Source organism: Podarcis tiliguerta (assembly GCF_965153285.1).
Source record: "Podarcis tiliguerta genome assembly, chromosome: 1".
Classification (NCBI taxonomy): Eukaryota; Metazoa; Chordata; class Lepidosauria; order Squamata; family Lacertidae; genus Podarcis; species Podarcis tiliguerta.
In genome coordinates this window covers 119964940-119985143 of record NC_139534.1, presented here as the reverse complement: position 1 = coordinate 119985143, position 20204 = coordinate 119964940, and the positions used below count along the sequence as shown (strand labels likewise).

Here is a 20204-nt window from a genome sequence, read left to right as displayed (position 1 = left end):
TTTTGGCATTATTTTCTATGATAAAGATGCCTTAAGAGCAGAGGTGTGTGGAGTTTGTGGCCCTACAGATCAGCCTTTCTCAACCCTGGGTCTCCAAGCTGTTGTTGGACTACAACTCCCATCATCCCTAGCTAGCAGGACCAGCGGTCAGGGATGATGGGTGTTGTAGTCCAACAACATCTGGGCTGCTCTAGATGTTGCTCAATGCCTGCTCCCATCAGCACAAGTCAGGGTTCATAGAATCATGGAGCTGGAAGGACCACGAGGGTCATCTAGCCAAACTCCTTGCAATGCAGGAATCTTTTGCCCAACATGGGGCTTGAACTCACAACCCCGAGATTAATGGTCTCTTGGTGGGAGGGGGATAACATCTGTAAGACTTCAGGATTCCTATTCCCTGCCTTATATCATTGCTACACCCAGCTCCGTGTTTCCATCTCCGACAACATTTCCCCAGGGTCTTGAGAATGGATCCTTCCCAGTCTCACTGCCTGACCTTCTTTCCACTCCAGCACCACAGGTACTAATAAACCATGGTCCATTAGAACAAGACCAGACCAAGGAAGTACCCAGCATTCAGTGTGACTTGAGGTCATACAATATAGGTCTGCAATGCAGGCAGGCGGGAAATTGTGTGCAAAATTCCAGGGGAACTTTTCCAGGCACTTAACCTGGGGTTTACATTTCCATTTGGAAACGAGGCACAGAAGAGACTGGGGTGGTTTATTTACACATATAGTGGTACCTCCAGTGGTATTCGTTCCAGAGGTCTGTTCTTAACCTGAAACTGTTCTTAACCTGAAGCTCCACTTTAGCTAATGGGGCCTCCTGCTGCTGCAGTGCCACCGGAGAATGATTTCTGTTCTCATCCTGAAGCAAAGTTCTTAACCCGAGGTACTATTTCTGGGTTAGCGGAGTCTGTAACCTGAAGCGTATGTAACCCAAGGCACCACTGTATATACAACCTGAGCCTACGGCGGAGCGGTTCACAGCATCAACACCCCAAGGGGTGTTCTTGTTTCTTCCACAACATCTGCCTTGGATTCAAACAGAAATCAACCATCGTGCTCTGAACCTCACTCCAGCTTGCCGCCTTTACCAGTCTGAAACCTTTTTTGTCCTCTAGAGCACATCACGGCCAACTCAAAAATTTTACTCCAAATTCTGCCTTTGTCTTGTAAGAGGTGGAGGAGGTGCCCCACCCACTTGCCCTCTGTCACAGAGCCCCCTCACCTTGGCTTTCCCAATGGCTCATCACCTTTATTTTGTTCTTCTGATGGCCCATCACCACCTCAGGAAAAGGACCAAGCTTACATTTTAACATTTGCTGAATCCAGGAGTGTGTGCCACCCAGAAACTCTTAACATGGGGGAGTCTGAAATGCAGAGCACAGGGGAGTCGGGCACCCACAAACTCACAACAATGTATATCTGCCTATGTCTGCGGAGAGGCAACTATCTCCTTTATGGTACTCACAATAGCACACAATCAATGGTGCTCCAGGATCAACATATAATAACTAACAATCCTTGATTGCCCAGATTTTATCCCAAGCAACCACTGAGCAGGCACATCAGAACCTGTCTCGTATCGCCTAGTATAGGAGCCCTGACTTGGTCTCTTTCTGAAAGCAAGTGTTTTTTCCCAGTAGTGATGTATGGAAGTGAGAGCTGGACCATAAAGAAGGCTGATCGCCGAAGAATTGATGCTTTTGAATTATGGTGCTGGAGGAGACTCTGGAGAGTCCCATGGACTGCAAGAAGATCAAATGCATCCATTCTTAAGGAAATCAGCCCTGAGTGCTCACTGGAAGGACAGATCCTGAAGCTGAGGCTCCAATACTTTGGCCACCTCATGAGAAGAGAAGACTCACTGGAAAAGACCCTGATGTTGGGAAAGATGGAGGGCACAAGGAGAAGGGGACGACAGAGGACGAGATGGTGGGACAGTGTTCTCGAAGCTACCTAGATGAGTTTGACCAAACTGCGGGTGGCAGTGGAAGACAGGAGTGCCTGGCGTGCTCTGGTCCATGGGGTCACGAAGAGTCGGACATGACTGAACGACTAAACAACAACAATGACACAACACTAGGAACTTCAATGCTTCCTTTGCCACTACATATTCAGAGTTACACCATGGATTCAAGTAAGGCAGGAAACATGGACTTTTTGGGGGGAGGGGTAGTATTCAAATATTCTCAATTTTGTGAGGCATTACCATTTTACTGGTTAATGCCATTGTTAGCCACAGAACGAAGACTTATAACTGGTGGGTGATTTGAGTCTCTTGTTATTCCTGGCTGAAGGTCTGGTTTTCAAAATGATAATAAGTTTATGTATTGGAACGGAGGTGTCCTTCTGAAGGTCTTGAAGGAAAGGGTTCCTTATGTGTAAGGTAAACTAACCACGACACTAGAAAGATAGATGACTACCTCTCACCATCATCAGAACTGGGTATAAGCCATATTTAACAGAGTAACACAGAAAAATAGATTCAGCAAGATCAATGTCTGCTGGTATTTTGAATGTTATTAATCCAGACACATTAATTTCAGAGACTGGCTCCTCTCATCAAATCTTATTCAAAGAAGAACTGGTGCATCTACGCAGCATGTATGATGACGACAGCAGTCAGCGGGAGTTCCAAGTGACAGAGCCAGAATCAGGAGCCTGTAACCCTGCAGTTATTGTGGGACCACAGCTCCCCTAATCCCTAACCACTAGTCATGCTGGCTGGAGCTGAGAGTTAGAGACCCAAAACATCTGGAGAACCACAGGGTTTCTCACTGCTTTCAGCACTGGGAATCTAAAAAAGTAGGCAAGCTTCACAATGTATTAATTGCATTTGAAACAGCTGTTTCAAGTATAGCATGAAAACCAGTATGGTACAACGGCTAGAGTTTTGAGCTTGAAAAGAGGAAGCCCGTGTTGAAATTCCTGCTCCATGAAACCTTGAACAAGTCTCTGTCTCTCTTTTGCTGATCCAAGTTTCCTGGAGGAACAGCTGATACAAAAATCTAAATAAATAAATCAAAATAAATGTCACCTGGAGTTACCAGTGGCTTCCAGCAGCAGCGCCAAATCAATGGACCTGTGTTCATTCACATTCTCTCCCCAACCTCAGTCTTAAGGGCTGATCTCCCAGCCAAAATTCCACTTCCTCCAAGAAGGCTCTGGGATGAGTAGTTAACTCTGCAGTATGGAGATAAATCAGCTGACTGCAAGCATCTGCAAAGATTGTGGAGGTAGTTCTGCTTCTTCTTATAGGGGAAGCCCCCTGGAAGATATTGCTGGTCATCTTCAAGAACTTCCTGGTGGGACCTGCAGGCTTTCTTCCTCCACCACAGTACATGAAAGGACACAGGGCGAGATACGTAGGTTTGGGGACAGAAAGCAAGGCCATCTCAGTAGTGGTTTGTAGGCTGGGTAGTTCCTTCCTAAGTGAGATTCAGAGCACTTCCTGACTAGTGAGGGCAAAAAAAAGGCACTAGTGTATGGGCAAAAAACTTGTATCTTTGTAGGGGTTTGGAACAAATTGTGGATAACTGATTGTTCCTACTTTTTTTAACCCTAGCTTCAAATACATTGGGATGAGGGAGTTTAAAATTAATACAAATTAACTCTCCGTTTTTAAAAGGCTGTACAGGGATCTAAAATTATGCTCTTGAATAAAGGGTAGGTACCTGAGTTTTAGGGTTTGTTTTCAAAAAGGAATCCACAAGGACCCAATGAAAGTTTCACGTTGGCAATTCTCTCGCGCCTGCCATGCGGCATTTACACAAAGTCTCTTTGAATACGTGCAATACTTTCCGCTAGTGGGGTGGAGCTATAAACTCAAGGTACAGTCCTGGTTGTACCCTAAACATTGATTGTTTTTGCTGCAGCAACATTTTTAAGTTTCGTTTGAGGAAAGACAGCAACACTTCTGTGCTTTCCTACCAAATCCAGCCATATGGAGTAGAGTCTGCAGTAAGATCCAGAATTAGCTCTGAGCATCCTTAGGAGATTCTTTTGAAAGCAGGAAGGACCACTCCAGAATTCTACACACAATATAAATTGCTAGCTAGAACGGCTCTGTCAAACAAGGCTGGCACTATTACTACCTTCTACAATCCCAAGAGGAATAAAACAGTAAATCCCAGAAGAAAAGGCACTGGCATGGAATTATTACTGAAACAATAATACCATATATGTGCATGCAGACAAAACCACACACCTTAAAAGGCTACCAATGAATTTACCATGATGGGAGTAAAATCAGATATAACTATTCTAATGTTGGGGGGGGGGATTTTGAACCCCCAAACTGAAGTACTTTAGGGTTTCCCGTAATTAAGAAATCCTTTAAAAAAAAAAATCCACTTGGCTGCAGAAGAAAACTTTGTACCCATTTTATGGGTGCATTTCAGAAACCCAAAGCTCCCATCGACCACTGCTACCCAATGGGCTAGCTCAAGCTTATTTCACCACCACTGGAGAAGGGGAAGCAAGGTCACACTCTGGCACTTGCTAAATGACCACATCCATAAAATTCCAGCTGATTGCACAGATCAGGACCGCATGCATTCTATTTTGTACATTACCCTTTTTATTTTATACATGCACAGGTCCTATGCCTATTTTATGCCCACACGTGGGTGTCTACTGCGCCTGGAGGTGGAACAGGTGTGCGCACTGGGAAAGGCAGAAAGCCACAGCTGTGCTTGCATGCCACAGAGGGCTTCTGCTTGTCGGGAAGTCCATGCAGAATGACCCAATGGCTACAGCCACGGACAGTGAGGACAACAATCTCACTTTCCACTGGCTAAGAAATCGACCAGGCTAAAAGAAGCCTGTTGAAAAGAGTGTGGAGAGCGCCACTGAGTCAAGACACTGAGTCACGAAAGGTCATGTCAAAACATTTCAGGAGGCAATTTGCGAGCAGCCGGCTTTGCAACTCTAGTTTTGTTGTTGTTGTCGTCTGCTGCTGCTTATGTAGACTTGCATTGATTTTAAGAATAACTGGGATCCAAGCCTATATTATTCTTACTATTATTATTTAAAGAAACCCATAAAGGGAAAACATAACTTAAGAGCACATTGTGCTATTTAATTCCAGCGTGAATATTCCAACCGCTCCACTGCATCATCCCCTTTCCTTTAACCTACAGCCTCTTTTCCATCTCGCCTCGTCTGTATGCATTGCGATGTAAAAGTCACTTGAGGGCACGGAAATAATTCGCATGCATTCAGGCATTCTGAAATGCATCCTCAGCACAGAACCCCTGTTTCCTTTAACAAATCCCTGCCGGTTTCGGAATTTTCATTGATGCTCTTCTCTACAAATTCATCCCTGGTCACTGAAGGATACAGCTCTCAATGGCTACTACTCACGGTGGGTATATACTTCCTCCAGATCAGAGGAAGCATGCATCTGAATGCCCGTTGCTGGGAAACAACAGCGGAAGAGAATTAACGTCTCCATGTCCTGCTTGCGAAGCTTTTCAGAAGCATCTGCTTGTCTTGACCAGTTGCGTAAAAAAGGGATGCTGCGCTGGATAGGCCTTCGGCTGGATCCAGCCCAGTTCTTAGGTGTCTTACTACACGCTGACAATTACTACAGAATTCCTTGCTTTTAACCCCGTGATGTGTTTCATACCCACTGATGACTAGATGGCAATAACATACACATTAATTCAACTGAAATGTCTCGTGTACGGCAATCCCAAATCGTCTGCCTATTTCACTTCCAGAATGTCTGTGTCCAGCTGTCACAAAAGATCAGCCTTCCTTACTGCTGTATTCCAGGAAAGCTCTGGATGTCAGTATCCTTCCTCACCCACATGCTGGATCGGCTCCTTTGCCACCATACACAGAACATGTTAAATGTTCGGTGCTACTGAACCAAAAAGCATTTCACTAACGTACCATACAACAACAATGAACGCAGCTTGCATTTAGAAGCATGTGCAAAATCCTAACTACGAAGATAACTTTAGCTGCCTAACCTCAAGTAAGATCACTGTTTCCATTATTAACCAGTATTCTCAGGGGCTTCCCAACAAGACCAAGAAACCACACGTTCAGACACGAAAGTGATTTTGCCTCATACGCTTAATGTCTTTCCTATAAACACTTTAAACTAAATGCACGCATGCTATATTCACAAGCGTCTTACTCCAGAAAATGTAACTTTGAAAAACTGCCTTCTCTTATTTTAAAGAGCTAAATATACGCCAATTCAAAACCATAAGCTGGACCTCAGTGATTAAACGAGATTGTGGGGTGGGGAGGGAGGAAGACATCTGTAGATGAAAATGTATTCATAGGTTGCAATTCAGCTATCGTACCCCCCCCCCCCCCAGTAAGTATCTGAAATAAGCATTTTGCACTAAACAGCCAGGGTCAGAATCCATGTTGAAAGCCATTCATAGTACTGCAATTCAACAGCATATGCTAGAATAGAAGCTACACCCCTTTATGGACCGTACTTTAGGATTACAATACCACTGGTGCAATCCTAGCCTCAAAGACGTCAATAGAAATTCAGTCACCTAGGTCAGTAACAGGCAAAATAGAGCCCAAATGCATCTCTTAAAAGCAGTATAACACGTAATGCTTTCTGTAAACTCATTGATCACAATGCACAACGTTCAGGCATCGCCAAGAGACTGACAACTCTTCACCCTTACACACACACACACAAATAATGCAAGCATTCAATACCCTTAAAAAAAAAACAAAAAAAACCCGATGATGCGTTGCGGATCCTTCCCATTCTGCTACTGGGAAATGGTAAGAGCAAAGAGGCTTAACTACAGCTGGAAGCAAGGTCTCCTGCAGCTGGAAGCCCATACCAATCCTCTATCAGCAATACCCTGGTACAACACTATGGAGACATGACCAGAATGCTAAGCGAACTACGATTTTCCAAGTTTAATCATACCTCCAAGCATTATCTAAATATACATCTCTGTGACTGATCAGTTACTGGCTTTTCCTTCCTGCCTTACTGGGGGGGGGGGGGGGCGACGACAAAAACATAGCAGTTACTGCTTTTAACGAAAGATTTCATCTGCAGAGGAATGACTCAGGATAAAACTTTTAAAAACCCCATTCCCTTTCGTTACACTACGACATGACGTAATCATACACAAGTTAACATTCCCCACATGTTAAAACCATGCACATCTCAAAAGCACCGTGGGTTGCAAACGGCAAACCAATTCATAATGTGTAAATGCCATAATAGATACCTTTCTTTCTGTGTCCTTTACAGAAGAGCTCCTTCTTCCGCACTGGCTACAAGGCTATTCCTATGAAAGAGCACACAGACACACACACAAGGGTTTTTTTTTTTCCAATAGGAGAGGATGCACGCACCCATATTACAGATAATTTATCCTGTATCTTGTCCTAGAGCTCTCCCTCCACTTGCAACTGCAATGTTCCCTTATCCTGCATGGCTGCTACCACTGATTGAAATTCAACATGCAACCTACTGCAAGCATCAGTGCAGTCACCGCCAAGCAACCAAGCCAAGAAATAAAAAGGTTTAGCCTGTGGGGACATGCAAAGTGGATACAACAGGAGTTTGCCACAAGTGAATTAAAACAACCCCCCACCCCAATAAAAGGTTTGCAAGGCAAGACACTTCCCCTTTAAATACCTACGGCCCGCCCACACGGACTGCATATGGAGGGAGTCAGAAATTAAGAGAGCATTCTGCATTCAAACAGCACATCAAATGCATGCAGAGACACCTTTAAGGCACAGCAATGGGAGAGGAAGAGGAGGGGGGGGGTCGAAGCATGCTTCCTTCACCAGCAACCCACATATACACATGAACCATTCTGATTTTATTTATTAAAAAAAGACTTACTGGTCTGATCCACTTTCCAACACCGAGACGTTAAGGTGTTTGGTGTTTTTTTTCGGCCTTCCAAAGTAGTCTCTCTCAAAGAGCAATAATGCACACACAGGCGCGCGCGCCCCCGTCTCCAAAGCAAGCACCGGGGCAGACTGAAGCGGCGGGGGTGGGCTGGGGGGCGAGCAGCAATAGCAGCAAACAGCTGGAAGGATGAACTTGGGAGATCTGGAGATCTGAGCAAAGCCAGCGGCTCAGAAGCAAGCATTTGCTCCTGGCGTCCAGAGCAAGAGCAGCAGCAGCAGCAGCAGCGAGCGAATGGAATCTACCTCTGAGCCCCAGAAGCCTTTTCCCCGGCAGTCAAAGCATGGAAACCGAATGGGGCTGAGCAACAGAAGCAACCGGGTCCCTGCATAGTCCCCGGGCGCAGACCCCCTTCGCGGGCAGCTGCCTCGAGTGGAATGAGGGGGTGGGTTGGGGGGGGCGGCAGAGAGGGAGAGCGAAGCAACAGCCACGAAGCGGGAGAGGGGGGCGGGCAAGCGGGCGTCCCTTCGCGCGCCCTCAGGCAGCCCCGACGGCTCCTCGCGCGCTCCTGCCCGCCGCGGCGCAGCCCAGCCCGCCGACCTTCCTCGGCTCTCGCCCTGCCAGCCCCTCGCAGCAGCAGCTCCAGCCCAGGAGCCGAGGCGGCGCCACCATGAAGGCTGCCCGGCCACCCAGCCGCCCCTCTCCTCCTCCTCCTCCCTCACGCCCCCTTCCCTTTTCCCCGCGGAGGCTCCGGAAAGGACCTCCGGCATCCACCACCTCCTTCCCCTCACAGCCTGCGCGCAAATGCAGCAGCAGCGGCGGCGGGAGCAGCCAGCAGACCAGAGGCGCCCCCCGCCCGCCTCACACACACACACAACACACACGCACCCCTGCGCGCGCGCACACACACACCGCCTCCTCAGCCGGAGGGGACCCCCCTCGCCTCCTCTCCCCGGATTCCGCCTGCGCCTCGAGGGGCGCAACAGCCCGGCTGCCCTACCTGCTTCCTTCTCTCCTCTCCCTGCCCGAGGAAAGGAAGCGAAGGGAAGGGGAGACGGAGGAGAAAAGAGCCTTCGCTACCAGCGCCGCCGCCGCCGCCTCCTGCTGCACCAGCAGCAGCAGCCCAGCCAAACGCAGCAGCAGCCGCCGCCTCGCTCCGGCTGCCTGGAAAGTCCCTGGTGCGCTGCCCCGGCTCTCTTTCTCTCCCTCACCCCGCCCCGCACTTCCTCTCCCGCCCTCCCGAAGCCCAGGCTGGAAATCCCCGGCACGCCGCGTTCCCTTCCCCTCTCTCTCTCTCTCTCTCTCGCCCTGCCCGGCTTCTCGCTACGGCGCAAGCACAAGCGCTAGACAGCAGGCGCGGCAAGCAGCTCGGCGTCGCAAGCCAGGCGGGGGAGGGACTCCGGCAGGCGCGCGCCAGCCCCTTTTCTGGGCGGCCGGCGCAGCGGACTGGCTGCCTGCCCTGCCAAGCAAAGAGAGAAGCAGCGGGGGGTGGGGGGGAGTGGGAGGGGCGAGCCGCTCTTCCCGGAGGGATTTCATTCAATCCGTCTCGCACGATCCGGCCCGCCTTTCTCTTGCAGCAAGCGCGCGGGGAGGCATCGGGAGAGGGTGCCCCCCACCCAGCCCGCAGTAGGCCAGGAATGGCTTCAGGGGCTGCGCTTTTTCCTCTCTTGCGCACACACACACCCGGGATTTATAAGCCTGGTGCTGTGGAAAGCCGATGGCGAGAGTGGCATCTCTGAGCATGTGCTGAGCGCTGCGCCCTCCTTGCACTGGGGACCCGGTTCCTTGCAGGCCTGGTGGTTTCCAGCGCTTCCCAGTCGTTGCTCTTCCACTGTGTTGCTCTTGCACGTTGGTCTTCCGGTCCTTAAGGTAAACGGGGAACTGCTTTCCGCAGTTTGGGAGGTATCCTGCTGCATTCCATTCGCACTAGTGGGTGTGACCCACTAGCCAAGGAGGCGAAGAAGGGACAATTCTGAGCATGCTCCTTTTTTAAAAAAAAACAAAAACAACACACGTACACGTACAAAACCACTATTCTTCAATTGGGACTAAAATGCTTTTTTAATTTACTAAGCCCCATTGCACACTGTGGAACCTGTTCTGAACAAGCAGACATTGCTGTAAACGATTAAATAGGCAAAAACGTGTCTGTGAGTTTGCGTTGTTCAATTGTTCCAAAGTGAAAAGGCATTAGTTTTGGGGTGATGCGAGCATGATTCATAAGAGGCACCCACTTAGATGTCCCTTCTCATTCTCACCCTGAAAGGGCATGCCTCTTCTATGACGACACTTGCCATTTGCAGTTTGTATCGAAAATAGTTTTCCACCAGTTACAGTGGTACCTCGGGTTAAGTACTTAGTTTGTTCTGGAGGTCTGTTCTTAACCTGAAACTGTTCTTAACCTGAAGCACCACTTTAGCTAATGGGGCCTCCTGCTGCCGTTGCACCATCGCCACCGCGCGATTTCTGTTCTCATCCTGAAGCAAAGTTCTTAACCCAAGGTAATATTGCTGGGTTAGCAGAGTCTGTAACCTGAAGCGTCTGTAACCTGAAGCGTATGTAACCCAAGGTACCACTGTACTAATCTAGCCCAGCCTTTGCCAACTGAGTGCCCTCCAGATGTTTAAGACCACCACAGCCATGGTGATGGAAGTTGTGGTCGAAAACATCTGGCAGAGATACCAAGTTGGCAAAGGCTGGGCTACTCATCGCTACTTATTTTCCAGTCGAGTTATGTGGAAGCAGGGCAGTTGTTACTCAATGGCACACAATATGTTTCAGAACTGAGCACTGAAATTTGGGTTCTGGGTCTCAGGTGGTGTAGTCAGCCTAAGCAATAACCCAAAATGTCATACTTATGGCTGGGCTGAAATCACACTCACACAATATCCCCACGCCCAAATATTGTCCTCTTGCAAAAACTGGACCAATCTGCTGCTGCTTTCAGGACAATGGTAGAATTTCTCTTGGTTTTTTTAGGAGGGAAGCTGCTTTACCGGGTCTCAGCAGGAACGGTGGCTTGCAGGAAGTAGCAGAGAGTGCCTTGCAGCACTTCCTCCTGGCGACACTTCCCAGAATGCCTTGGGTAGCGTTGGTCCAAGACATATTGGCACCCGAGGTGAACCACAAAATGGTGCCCTCTCCCCACCAGAGAAGAAAGGGTGAGTTAAGATCAACATCAGGGACAAGGGAGGAATAAATATCTGGTTGGAATCTGCGAATCCGCCCCTCAGCCTGAGGCGGTCACTTCACCTTGCCTCACGGATGTGCCGGCCCCAACTTTGGGAACAACAGCATTCTGGAAACTTTGGCCAATCAAGCTGAGCGAAAAGCCTTGTGCCCTCTGCAATGAACTTTTTAAAAAAAGGGTTAAAGTGAAGGGGCACAGAAAACCCTTGTCCACCCTGTGATATTAAGTTCAGTAAGCAACAGTCCCCTTCTGAACACTTTGAAGAAATTCCTTTCTCTACTCCCAACCCCTTTTCTGCGGAGAGTTTTGTTTAGTTCCCCACCCACCCAACAAATGGTAGAAAAATATATTTTTGCCGCAGTTCACTACATGACAGTGACGGCAGGGACTACTGATTAAGTACACGTTCGTTCGCAATGTCTCTCTCTAATATTTTTCTTACGACGTGTAACTTTGTGATCGGTTGGGTTGCAAAAGTACAACAAGCTTATGCGCATTGTTGGGCTTGCATCCCACACATCTCATGTGTTGTGTTGTGTTGTGTAGGATGCTCTGCCAGTAGTGTGTGGTACCCTCCAGAGATGCAGGTGAAAGGTCAGGAAGGAGGCAGAGACCAAGCCTGTGAATACATCATCATCATCATCATTATTATTATTATTATTATTATTACCATTTATTTATCAGCTGTCTTCTAAACCACCCTCTCAAAGCGATTAACACACAAGGTGATTAGAAACAGTGGAAAACACAGGAGCAACAGATGCATTTAAAATATGACTAACGAGTGGACCCACATAAAGACCCGTTCATCCAACAGGGGAGGCTGTCAGAAGGAAAATGTCCTGAATTGTTTCCAGAAAACGCTGCTGGTGGTTGCCTGTCAAATCTTGACAGGAATGCTGTTCCACAAAATGGGGGTCGCCACATTAAAAGCCCTGCACGGAATTACTGCGGAACGCACTTCTGAGATCTTTGGATCTTGCAGGGGAATCTCTCCCTCAGACCACAGCAATCTACTGGGTATATAAGGAGGAAAGTCGATCTCTCAAGAAACCTGTCCCTGAGCTGTACAGGGCATCATATTATAGGGCCAACAACTGGAACCTGGCCTGGTTTCAGATCGGTAGCTGGTGCAAATCCTGAAAGCAAGGTGTCATCTGCTGGTGGCAGTTTGCCCCCAGAGGCAGCCAAGCCACCATGTTCTGCACCAGAGGTATCCTGTAGGTTTTTTTTGTTAAATATGTGGTTTGATGCATTCCCCCCACACACACACCAGCTAGCTTCGGTCCAGACTGTAGCCTTATTCAATCCAAATTTGGACTGAATAATTTGCAAATTTGTGCAAATTTGCAACACCAACCTTCTCTTCCATGGCAGGGGATGTGTGTCCTCTGTGCACATACACAGATCATAGAATCACAGCATTGTATGGTTGGAAGGGACCTGAGGGTCATCTAGTCCAACCCCCTGCGATGCAGGAATCTCAACTACAGCATCCATGACAGTTCACCATCCAACCTCTGCTTAAAAATCTCCAAGGAAGGAGAGTCTACAACCTCCCGAGGGATGAAAGCAATGCTTAATTTTAAATCCTTTCCAACAGCTTGGGTAGTGAAAATAAAGGTGGCATCACAGAGGACAAGGCTATCAATGCCTAGCATTAACAGTCAGAGGCTGCAATGCTCTGAATACCAGTTGCTAGAAACCACAGGATCCAGGAAGAGTGCTCTTGCACTCGGGTCCTGCTTGCAGCTTTCCTGCAGGCAATCTGGTCAGCCACAACTTGCCAGAGTGGTGCATGCTCTAGTTATCTCCGGCTTGGACTACTGCAATGCGCTCTACGTGGGGCTACCTTTGAAGGTGACTCGGAAACTCAATTAATCCAGAATGCGGCAGCTAGACTGGTGACTGTGTGGAATACAGTGAAGGGAGGTATGGGGAAGTCAATGAAATAAGTGAATGCAAAAAATATTATGAAAATGGAATTGTTTTTATTGTTGCTTTTTTTCTTTTTTGATGTTTTGTGTCTTTGTAATTCTGTATTTTTCTGTTATTTCTGTTTGTTTCTTTTTTGTTTTACTTTTTGTGTCAAAACTTAATAAAAAAATATTTTTTTTTTTTAAAAAAAAGCTAGACTGGTGACTGTGAGTGGCTGCCGAGACCACATAACACCGGCCTTCTCGGTAGAGGCGCCTACCCTGTGGAATGCCCTCCCAGCAGATGTCAAGGCAATAAACAACTATTTTACTTTTAAAAGACAACTGAAGGTGGCCCTGTTTAGGGAAGTTTTTAATGTCTGACGCTATATTGTTTTTAATATTCGGTTGGAAGCCGCCCAGAGTGGCTGGGGAAGCCCAGCCAGATGGGAGGGTATAAATAATATATTATTATTATTATTATTATTATTATTATTATTATTATTATTATTAGCTGCAGGAGCCAATGGGAAGCCAGCCAGCGTCGCGGAAGGCGGTCCCTGCTCTGATCCATGCCGGTTTAACGTGGTGCACAGGAGCGGGCAGTGGGGGTCCATGGGCCGGTTAAGCAACCCCTTAGGTTGCTGACCCCTGTTCTAGCCCTTAATACGAAGCTCTGGCTTCCTAGTTCCAAGTGCCTGTAGGCTTAGCTTTTCACAAGTTTGCTCAAGGAAGGAGATGAGGTGGGTGGAGGGATGGGGGTAACCAGGCAGGCAAATCGCAGCGGACAAATATATCTCCACCCACTAGGCAAGGGGCAACATGGAAACATGGCCAGGTGTACAGCAACACACAAAACTGAACTGAAATGCAGTGAGGGAGGCAGCATGCTAGTCCTACTGAAGAACAGGACTTCTGCACTTGAGAACATAGGCAGATTCGACTGCTAGTCAGGGTAGAAAATATGGGGCTAGGTAGACCAATGTTCTGACTTCAGACCAGCTTCCTAGGCACCTATAATGGTGGCTGGATTTTGTTTGGTGCTTGGCTTAGCCATTTGAGTGGCTGTTGCCTTGCGGCCGATGCTGAGCTCCCATCTCTGGTTCGCATTCCTCGTGCCACCCCCTGCCATGAAAACCAATGTGTGCACAATCACTATGGGACTGTTAAAGTGTGAGCTCAGCTGGACTTAATGGCTAGCAAATTCGCTGGTGACTGTAAGCTTAATATGCAGAATTATTGTGCGTATGAAAAATAAATGAAGTGCATGTTTCTATTTAGAAAAAAATGAATCGAGGGAGACCTCAGCCTTGTTCTCTTTGTTTTGGTTCATGCTATTTCAGCCTGCAGGAGAGGTCTCATGTACACCTTCTACCATATGAAGAAACTCCAAAGCCATACGGTTCTTCGCCTACAGAAATACAGAAGTCAAGGGGGAATATTCTGGCCAAACCTTCTTCCCAGTATACTCAGTGTATATTGAGAGCCAGTGTGGTGTAATGGTTAAGAGCAGTAGACTCGTAATCTGGTGAACCGGGTTCGCGTCTCCGCTCCTCCACATGCAGCTGCTGGGTGACCTTGGACTAGTCACACTTCTTTGAAGTCTCTCAGCCCCACTCACCTCACAGAGTGTTTGTTGTGGGGGAGGAAGGGAAAGGAGAATATTAGCCGCTTGGAGACTCCTTCGGGTAGTGATAAAGTGGGATATCAAATCCAAACTCCTCTTCTTCTTCTTCTTCTTCTTCTTCTTCTTCTTCTCATATGCAGGACCACTCAATCATAAAAGTCTCAATCTGCAATTTGAAAAGTATAGTCCAGAAACAGGATCGTCATCACTTTATCTGATATTTATAAGGACTCTGCTATCTCTGTAAAAGGAGGAACATGGGGTAAGGTACAGGTAAAGAAGGCTAAAAAAGAACAGCATTCTCCAACGTGGTGCCCTCTAGATGTTTTGGACTACAACTTCCAACCACCCTGACCATTGGTCATGATGCCTGGGGCTGATGGGAGTTGGAGTCCGAAACATCTGAATGGCACCAGGTTGGGGAATGATGAGAGAAAATGTCCGGCACGGCTGGTTCTGTGCAGAATGAGGCAGAGGCACGCATCGCTTGGCAGCATGTGTGGGGCGTCATCAGAGGGTGGCAAATGTATTCTGCAAGGCAAGAGGCCCATTGGGATTTTCCACCTCATGTGCCGCATTGTACGCAATCGCTGGAGATGCAGACAAGAAGAGGAAGAAGGAGCATCGCAAATGAAAGCTAAAATGAAAACGAGTCATTACCACACTGAAAAAAGTTAGCCTTTAGCAAGTGCTGGGAAGTGTTTGATACCATGATCTAATCAGGGTTCAAAGTTACTCATTAGCAACCCAGGGGTCATTTGGGGTGTGTGTGTGTGTGTGTGTGTGTGTGTGTAACTGAAACGAATCAATTACAGTGGTACCTCAGGTTACGGACGCTTCAGATTACAGACGCTTCAGGTTACAGACTCCGCTAACCCAGAAATAATACCTCGGGTTAAGAACTTTGCCCCAGGATGAGAACAGAAATCTTGCAGCAGCGGCAGCAGGTGCTTCAGGTTAAGAACAGTTTCAGGTTAAGAACGGACCTCCAGAACAAATTAAGTTCTTAACCTGAGGTACCACTGTATATGAAGAGAAAGAATTATATCCACTGTTAGTAGACCAATCAAAACAAATTGATTTGACAAACAGGTCCACTGGTTTTAATAGGCTTACTCTGAGTAGTTACATAGTTGGACACAGTGCCATAACTAACCACAACTGCTCCTGGTATGCACCATAGAGTGTGTCCTTTCCCCATATCACTATTTCTAGAAATCAGTGCTATTTTTCTAGAAAAAGAGGTGCCGGAACTCACCATGAACACCGCCCAAATTCTCTTAGAATGGCAATGGAGCCCACCTGAGAGGTGCCAGAAACGAGTTCTGTCAAGTTCCGGCTGAAGAAAAGCCCTGTTACAAACTACAGTGGTGCCCCGCAAGACGAATGCCTCGCAAGACGGAAAACCCGCTAGACGAAAGGGTTTTCCGTTTTCAGAGGTGCTTTGCAGGACGAATTTCTCTATGGGCTTGCTTCGCAAGACGAAAATGTCTTGCGATTCTTGAGGGGTTTTTTCGCTCCCCACCCCCTTTTTCTAAGGCGCTAAGCTGCTAATAGCCTTTTAGCAGCTAATCCGCTAATCCCTTAAGCCTTTAATAGCCGCTAATAACGCTAATCCGCTAATAGGGTTGCTTCGCAAGACGAAGAGACTCGCGGAACGGATTAATTTCGTCTTGCGAGGCACCACTGTATAATCAAACCCAAATTGTGATTTTTCCTCAGCAGCAGACAGTCACTTTGTTAACATATTCAGTTATTTTCTTTCCACAAGTGATAGGTTGATGGCTCAATTGCTAGAGGATAATGAGACTCTTGATGAGACCCAAGTTTCCGGGTGGGAGTTGATCACAGAGAGGTTTTGCCAAACGTGTCTTCCTCTTAGCTCATTTCTCCTTTTCACCCTGAACTTGTGCGTCTTCAAAGTCCACAACACCTTTGGTAAAAGCTGTTTTCCAGTTGGAGTTCTCGCAGGCCAATTATCAGTGCTTATACTACATTTTTTTTTAAGGTTTGCCTTGAGAGCGACTTTAAACTTCTTTTGTTGTCCACCAGCATTCGCTTTCCATTCTTAAGTTGGGAATAGAGTAGTTGCTTTGGAAGACGATAATCAGGGATCCGAACAGCATGAATCCACACCCTGATTAAGATCACTAAATTAAGAAGTGAAACTATCTCACCCTACAGTCGAAGGTCAAAAAGCTGTTGAGGAAAATACACATGGTGGCTGCTGAGCCCAAATCCTATATAGGCTTTCTTAACTCCACCAATAAGCAAATACCTTTTGTCTCAAATGCTAGGTAACATGTATAGTGCATAATTGTCTTTTGCCTAATAAATATTATCCACTGGCCATGTCATATTTGTGTGTGTGTGCTATTGAGGGTTATTCATTTGTTTTCTTAGCAGTGTGGTGATAAACCCATAGCAAAGGAAATGCCCGTTGCTGGAAACTGCAGGAAAGAAGAATGCATTAATACCTGAATCTGCCTTGTGATTTTTCTACAAGCATCTGGTCAGCCACTGTGAGAACAGGATGCTGGACTCGATGGGTTATTGGCGTGATCCAGAAGGCACTTCTTTATGTCCTAATAGAGCAGTTCTGTTGATGATAATGAATTTGGCTGCTGGGCTATGGCAGAGAGAAGACAGAAGATAGCTCAGATCGCTGGTGAACATTGGGGAGCACAGGAAGAGCCATTAACCCCCAGCAGAGCAAGGACACTTCCTGTAGGGAAAACATTGGGTTGCTGGGGACTTTTTAAAGTTATTTCATGACAGGCAAATAGAGCAGAGCTGAGGATAAGCTCGCTTGGCTCAGCTAAAGGGCAGGGATAGGTCAATTGCAAGCTAGAGTTCTCTGCATAGAAACTAGCATAATACCGGACTACTTCAGCCAAGAGGAATGTGCAAAATTATATAAGGCTTTGTTGCCTACACTAATTTATTTATTTTTTTAAAAAATGCTGTGCCAACCCTTGCTAAACGAAACTCACTGGGAAGAGAGAGATGTCTAGGTGGACAAGGTGTCAGTTTCTAATATAAAGGGGACCCCGGACCGTTAGGTCCAGTCGCAGACGATTCTGGGGTTGCGGCGCTCATTTTGCTTTACTGGCCAAGGGAGCCAGTGTACAGCATGACAGCCACTTCTGGTGAACCAGAGCAGTGCACGGAAACACCATTTACCTTCCTGCCAGAGCGGTACCTATTTATCTACTTGCACTTTGACGTGCTTTCGAACTGCTAGGTTGGCAGGAGCAGGGACCGAGCAACGGGAGCTCACCCCATCGCAGGGATTCGAACTGCCGACCTTCTGATCGGCAAGTCCTAGGCTCAGTGGTTTAACCCACAGAGCCACCCACGATCCTGCCAGTTTCTAATATAGTGATATGCAAAAGTGAAATGGCATGTTGGTAGATATCGATAGTAAGAAGAAGAAGTGACATTGCTTGTATAATATTGCATTGTTAGCAGGACATTCTCAAGCAAAGATGCGCTCTCCCAAGCCCACATTTTCCCAGCATTTTTGCATTCCTGTCTCAGCGCTATCTATGCTGGCTTGGACATGTCCACAGAATGGAGGATGGCAGGATCCCCAAGGACGTGCTCCACGGGAAGCTGGCATCAGGCGCCAAAGGTGTCTGCAAACATGAAGGTTGGCAACATGAAGCCAGCTATGTGGGAATCCCTTGCAGATGACCACAGTGCCTGGAGACAGACAGACAGGTTGTGTACCCACAGCAGTGACCAGAGGAGGAATGACCGCTTGGAGGAGCACAGACAGAAGAAACGCCATGGTGCATCTGAAGCAGCACAACTGGACGCCTTCATCTGCCCCAGCTGCAACAAAACATGTCTCTCCCATAACAGTCTCTACAGCCACAGCAGGCACTGTAACTCTCCAAGAGTTTGACTTAACTCCCAAAGGTGTACTCTTCCATTATCTCGGAAAAAAGATAGCTGCTGACAATAGTGAACAAATGAGAGATTCCCCTATAGATTTTTTTTATAGGTACTATCTACAGGACCGTATTTTTCACCCTATAGGGCGCACTGGCCCATAGGGCGCACCTAGTTTTCAGGGGGGGAAATCAAGGGGGGAAATATTATCCCCCCCCCCGCAGCTCTGTGAGCAGCGGACAGGCTGCACGCAGCCTGTGCGCTACTCCAAGACCTTCTCCCTGCTTTTGCAGGAGGTGGTGGAATTCCCCCACCTCCCACAAAAGCCCACAGGAGCCACGCGCGACTCCTGCGGGCTTTTCAACCACGGGGGAGAAGGGACTGAAACGGCCAGTCAGTCCCTTGTCCCTCCTCGGGGAAAAGCCCCCAAGAGCGGCGCGCTCTTTAAAGGGTGCGCGGCTCCTGCGGGCTTTTCTACGAGGGGGGGAATTCCCCCCCTCGTAGAAAAGCCAGCAGAAGCCGCGCACCCTTTAAAGAGTGAGCGGCTCCAGCAGGCTTTTCGACCCAGCTTGTGGGGCTGGCGGTGGGGGGAACCGCTGCTTTCCCCCACTGCCAGCCTCAAAGCCAGGTCGGGGAGCAGCGCTTAGGCGTCGCGTGCCTTCCCGCTGCCCCCCCCAGCTTGTGGGGGTGGGGGGAAGCGCTGCTTTCCCCCACCGCCCGCCTCAAAGAGCAGACTCTCCTGGCTTCAGCGAAAGCAATGCGAAGCCTCCGGAGCACAGGCTTTGGAGGCTTCGCGTTGCTATCGCTGAAGCCAAGGAGCCTGCATTCGCCCCATAGGACGCACACACATTTCCCCTTCATTTTTGGAGGGGAAAAAGTGCGTCCTATAGGGCGAAAAACATGGTATATTGTGCTTGTGGCAGTAAAACCTCTAACAGTGATTGGCTGAGTGAAGCAGAGTATTCTTCGGAGAACACATTTGCAGACCAGCTTCTGTGAGGGAAGAGGAAATTGTCGATTTGGCTGGGATTGAAATCTCACGTGCAGACAAGCTAAGAATCGGAAAGAGTTCCTGAATGTCCAGAGGCTAAGGATAGGAATCCTAGAGGCAGGTAAGCTTAATGGACTGTGCAGACTAAGCTAATGGATTGAGAGAGAGCCTGATAGAAGGATAGGTGGCTTGGAGAAAAGGGCAAGCAACTTGGGGGGGGGGGGGACATCATAGCAATGAAGGTCAGGGGAGAGAGACAAGAATGCTAGGAAGTCTGACAAGTAGTTAAAGGAAGCAGTTACTAGACCTATCGTCTAGACCCTAACAGGGGAATTCTGGCTTCTATTGTTGAAGAAGTATTATCACATAATAAGGCAAAGGGAAGCAGCTGGGGGCTGAAAAGCTGTGGAAGAGAGCCTGAGTTGCAAATGCTTATTTAAGAACAGAAGAGTCGTCTAGCTGGATGAGGCCAGTGGCTCATGCGGTCCAGCACCCTGTTCTCACTGTGGTCGACTAGATACTTAAGGGAAACCCACAAGCAAGTGATGACCACAAGAGCCCTCTCCCACTTGTGATCCCCAGCAGCTGATGTTTGGATGCCCTAGTGCAGGGGTGTACAATGGGTCGATCTACCTGTCAATTGCGGGGTGTACCTGGTCGATCTTCTCCCCCCAAAAAAGCTCAACAACTTTGGCTGATCCTCCCCCAAAACTC

General features: G+C 47.8%; 2 protein-coding genes across 14 annotated transcripts in view; one reads left to right on the top strand and one right to left on the bottom strand.

Annotated features, from left to right (window-relative positions):
* The window catches only part of TRAF3 (TNF receptor associated factor 3), an 89646-nt gene extending 80563 nt beyond the window's left edge, over nt 1-9083 (bottom strand). The window contains exons 1-2 of one of the 3 annotated variants that reach the window (XM_083437053.1): nt 7861-9083; nt 7235-7294 (exon numbers count right to left, since the gene is read on the bottom strand). The gene's annotated coding sequence lies outside the window, so the exon portion shown is untranslated. The remainder of the gene's footprint in view (nt 1-7234; nt 7295-7860) is intronic. The other 2 variants (XM_083437054.1, XM_083437055.1) reach the window with 2 other exon arrangements.
* Nucleotides 8540-20204, top strand: part of LOC310677028 (uncharacterized protein) — a gene marked incomplete at its 5' end in the record, with an annotated part of 49223 nt that continues 37558 nt past the window's right edge. Inside the window, 4 exons of one of the 11 annotated variants that reach the window (XM_083439320.1) lie at nt 8540-9738; nt 10849-11030; nt 11606-11653; nt 18071-18618. In XM_083439320.1, coding sequence (XP_083295446.1) covers nt 8540-9499 — 960 coding nt within the window. In that variant the 3' untranslated portion in view covers nt 9500-9738; nt 10849-11030; nt 11606-11653; nt 18071-18618. Of the gene's footprint in view, nt 9739-10848; nt 12892-14318; nt 14705-17005; nt 17694-18070; nt 18619-20204 lie in introns of those variants that run through there. The other 10 variants (XM_083439323.1, XM_083439322.1, XM_083439324.1 and 7 more) reach the window with 10 other exon arrangements.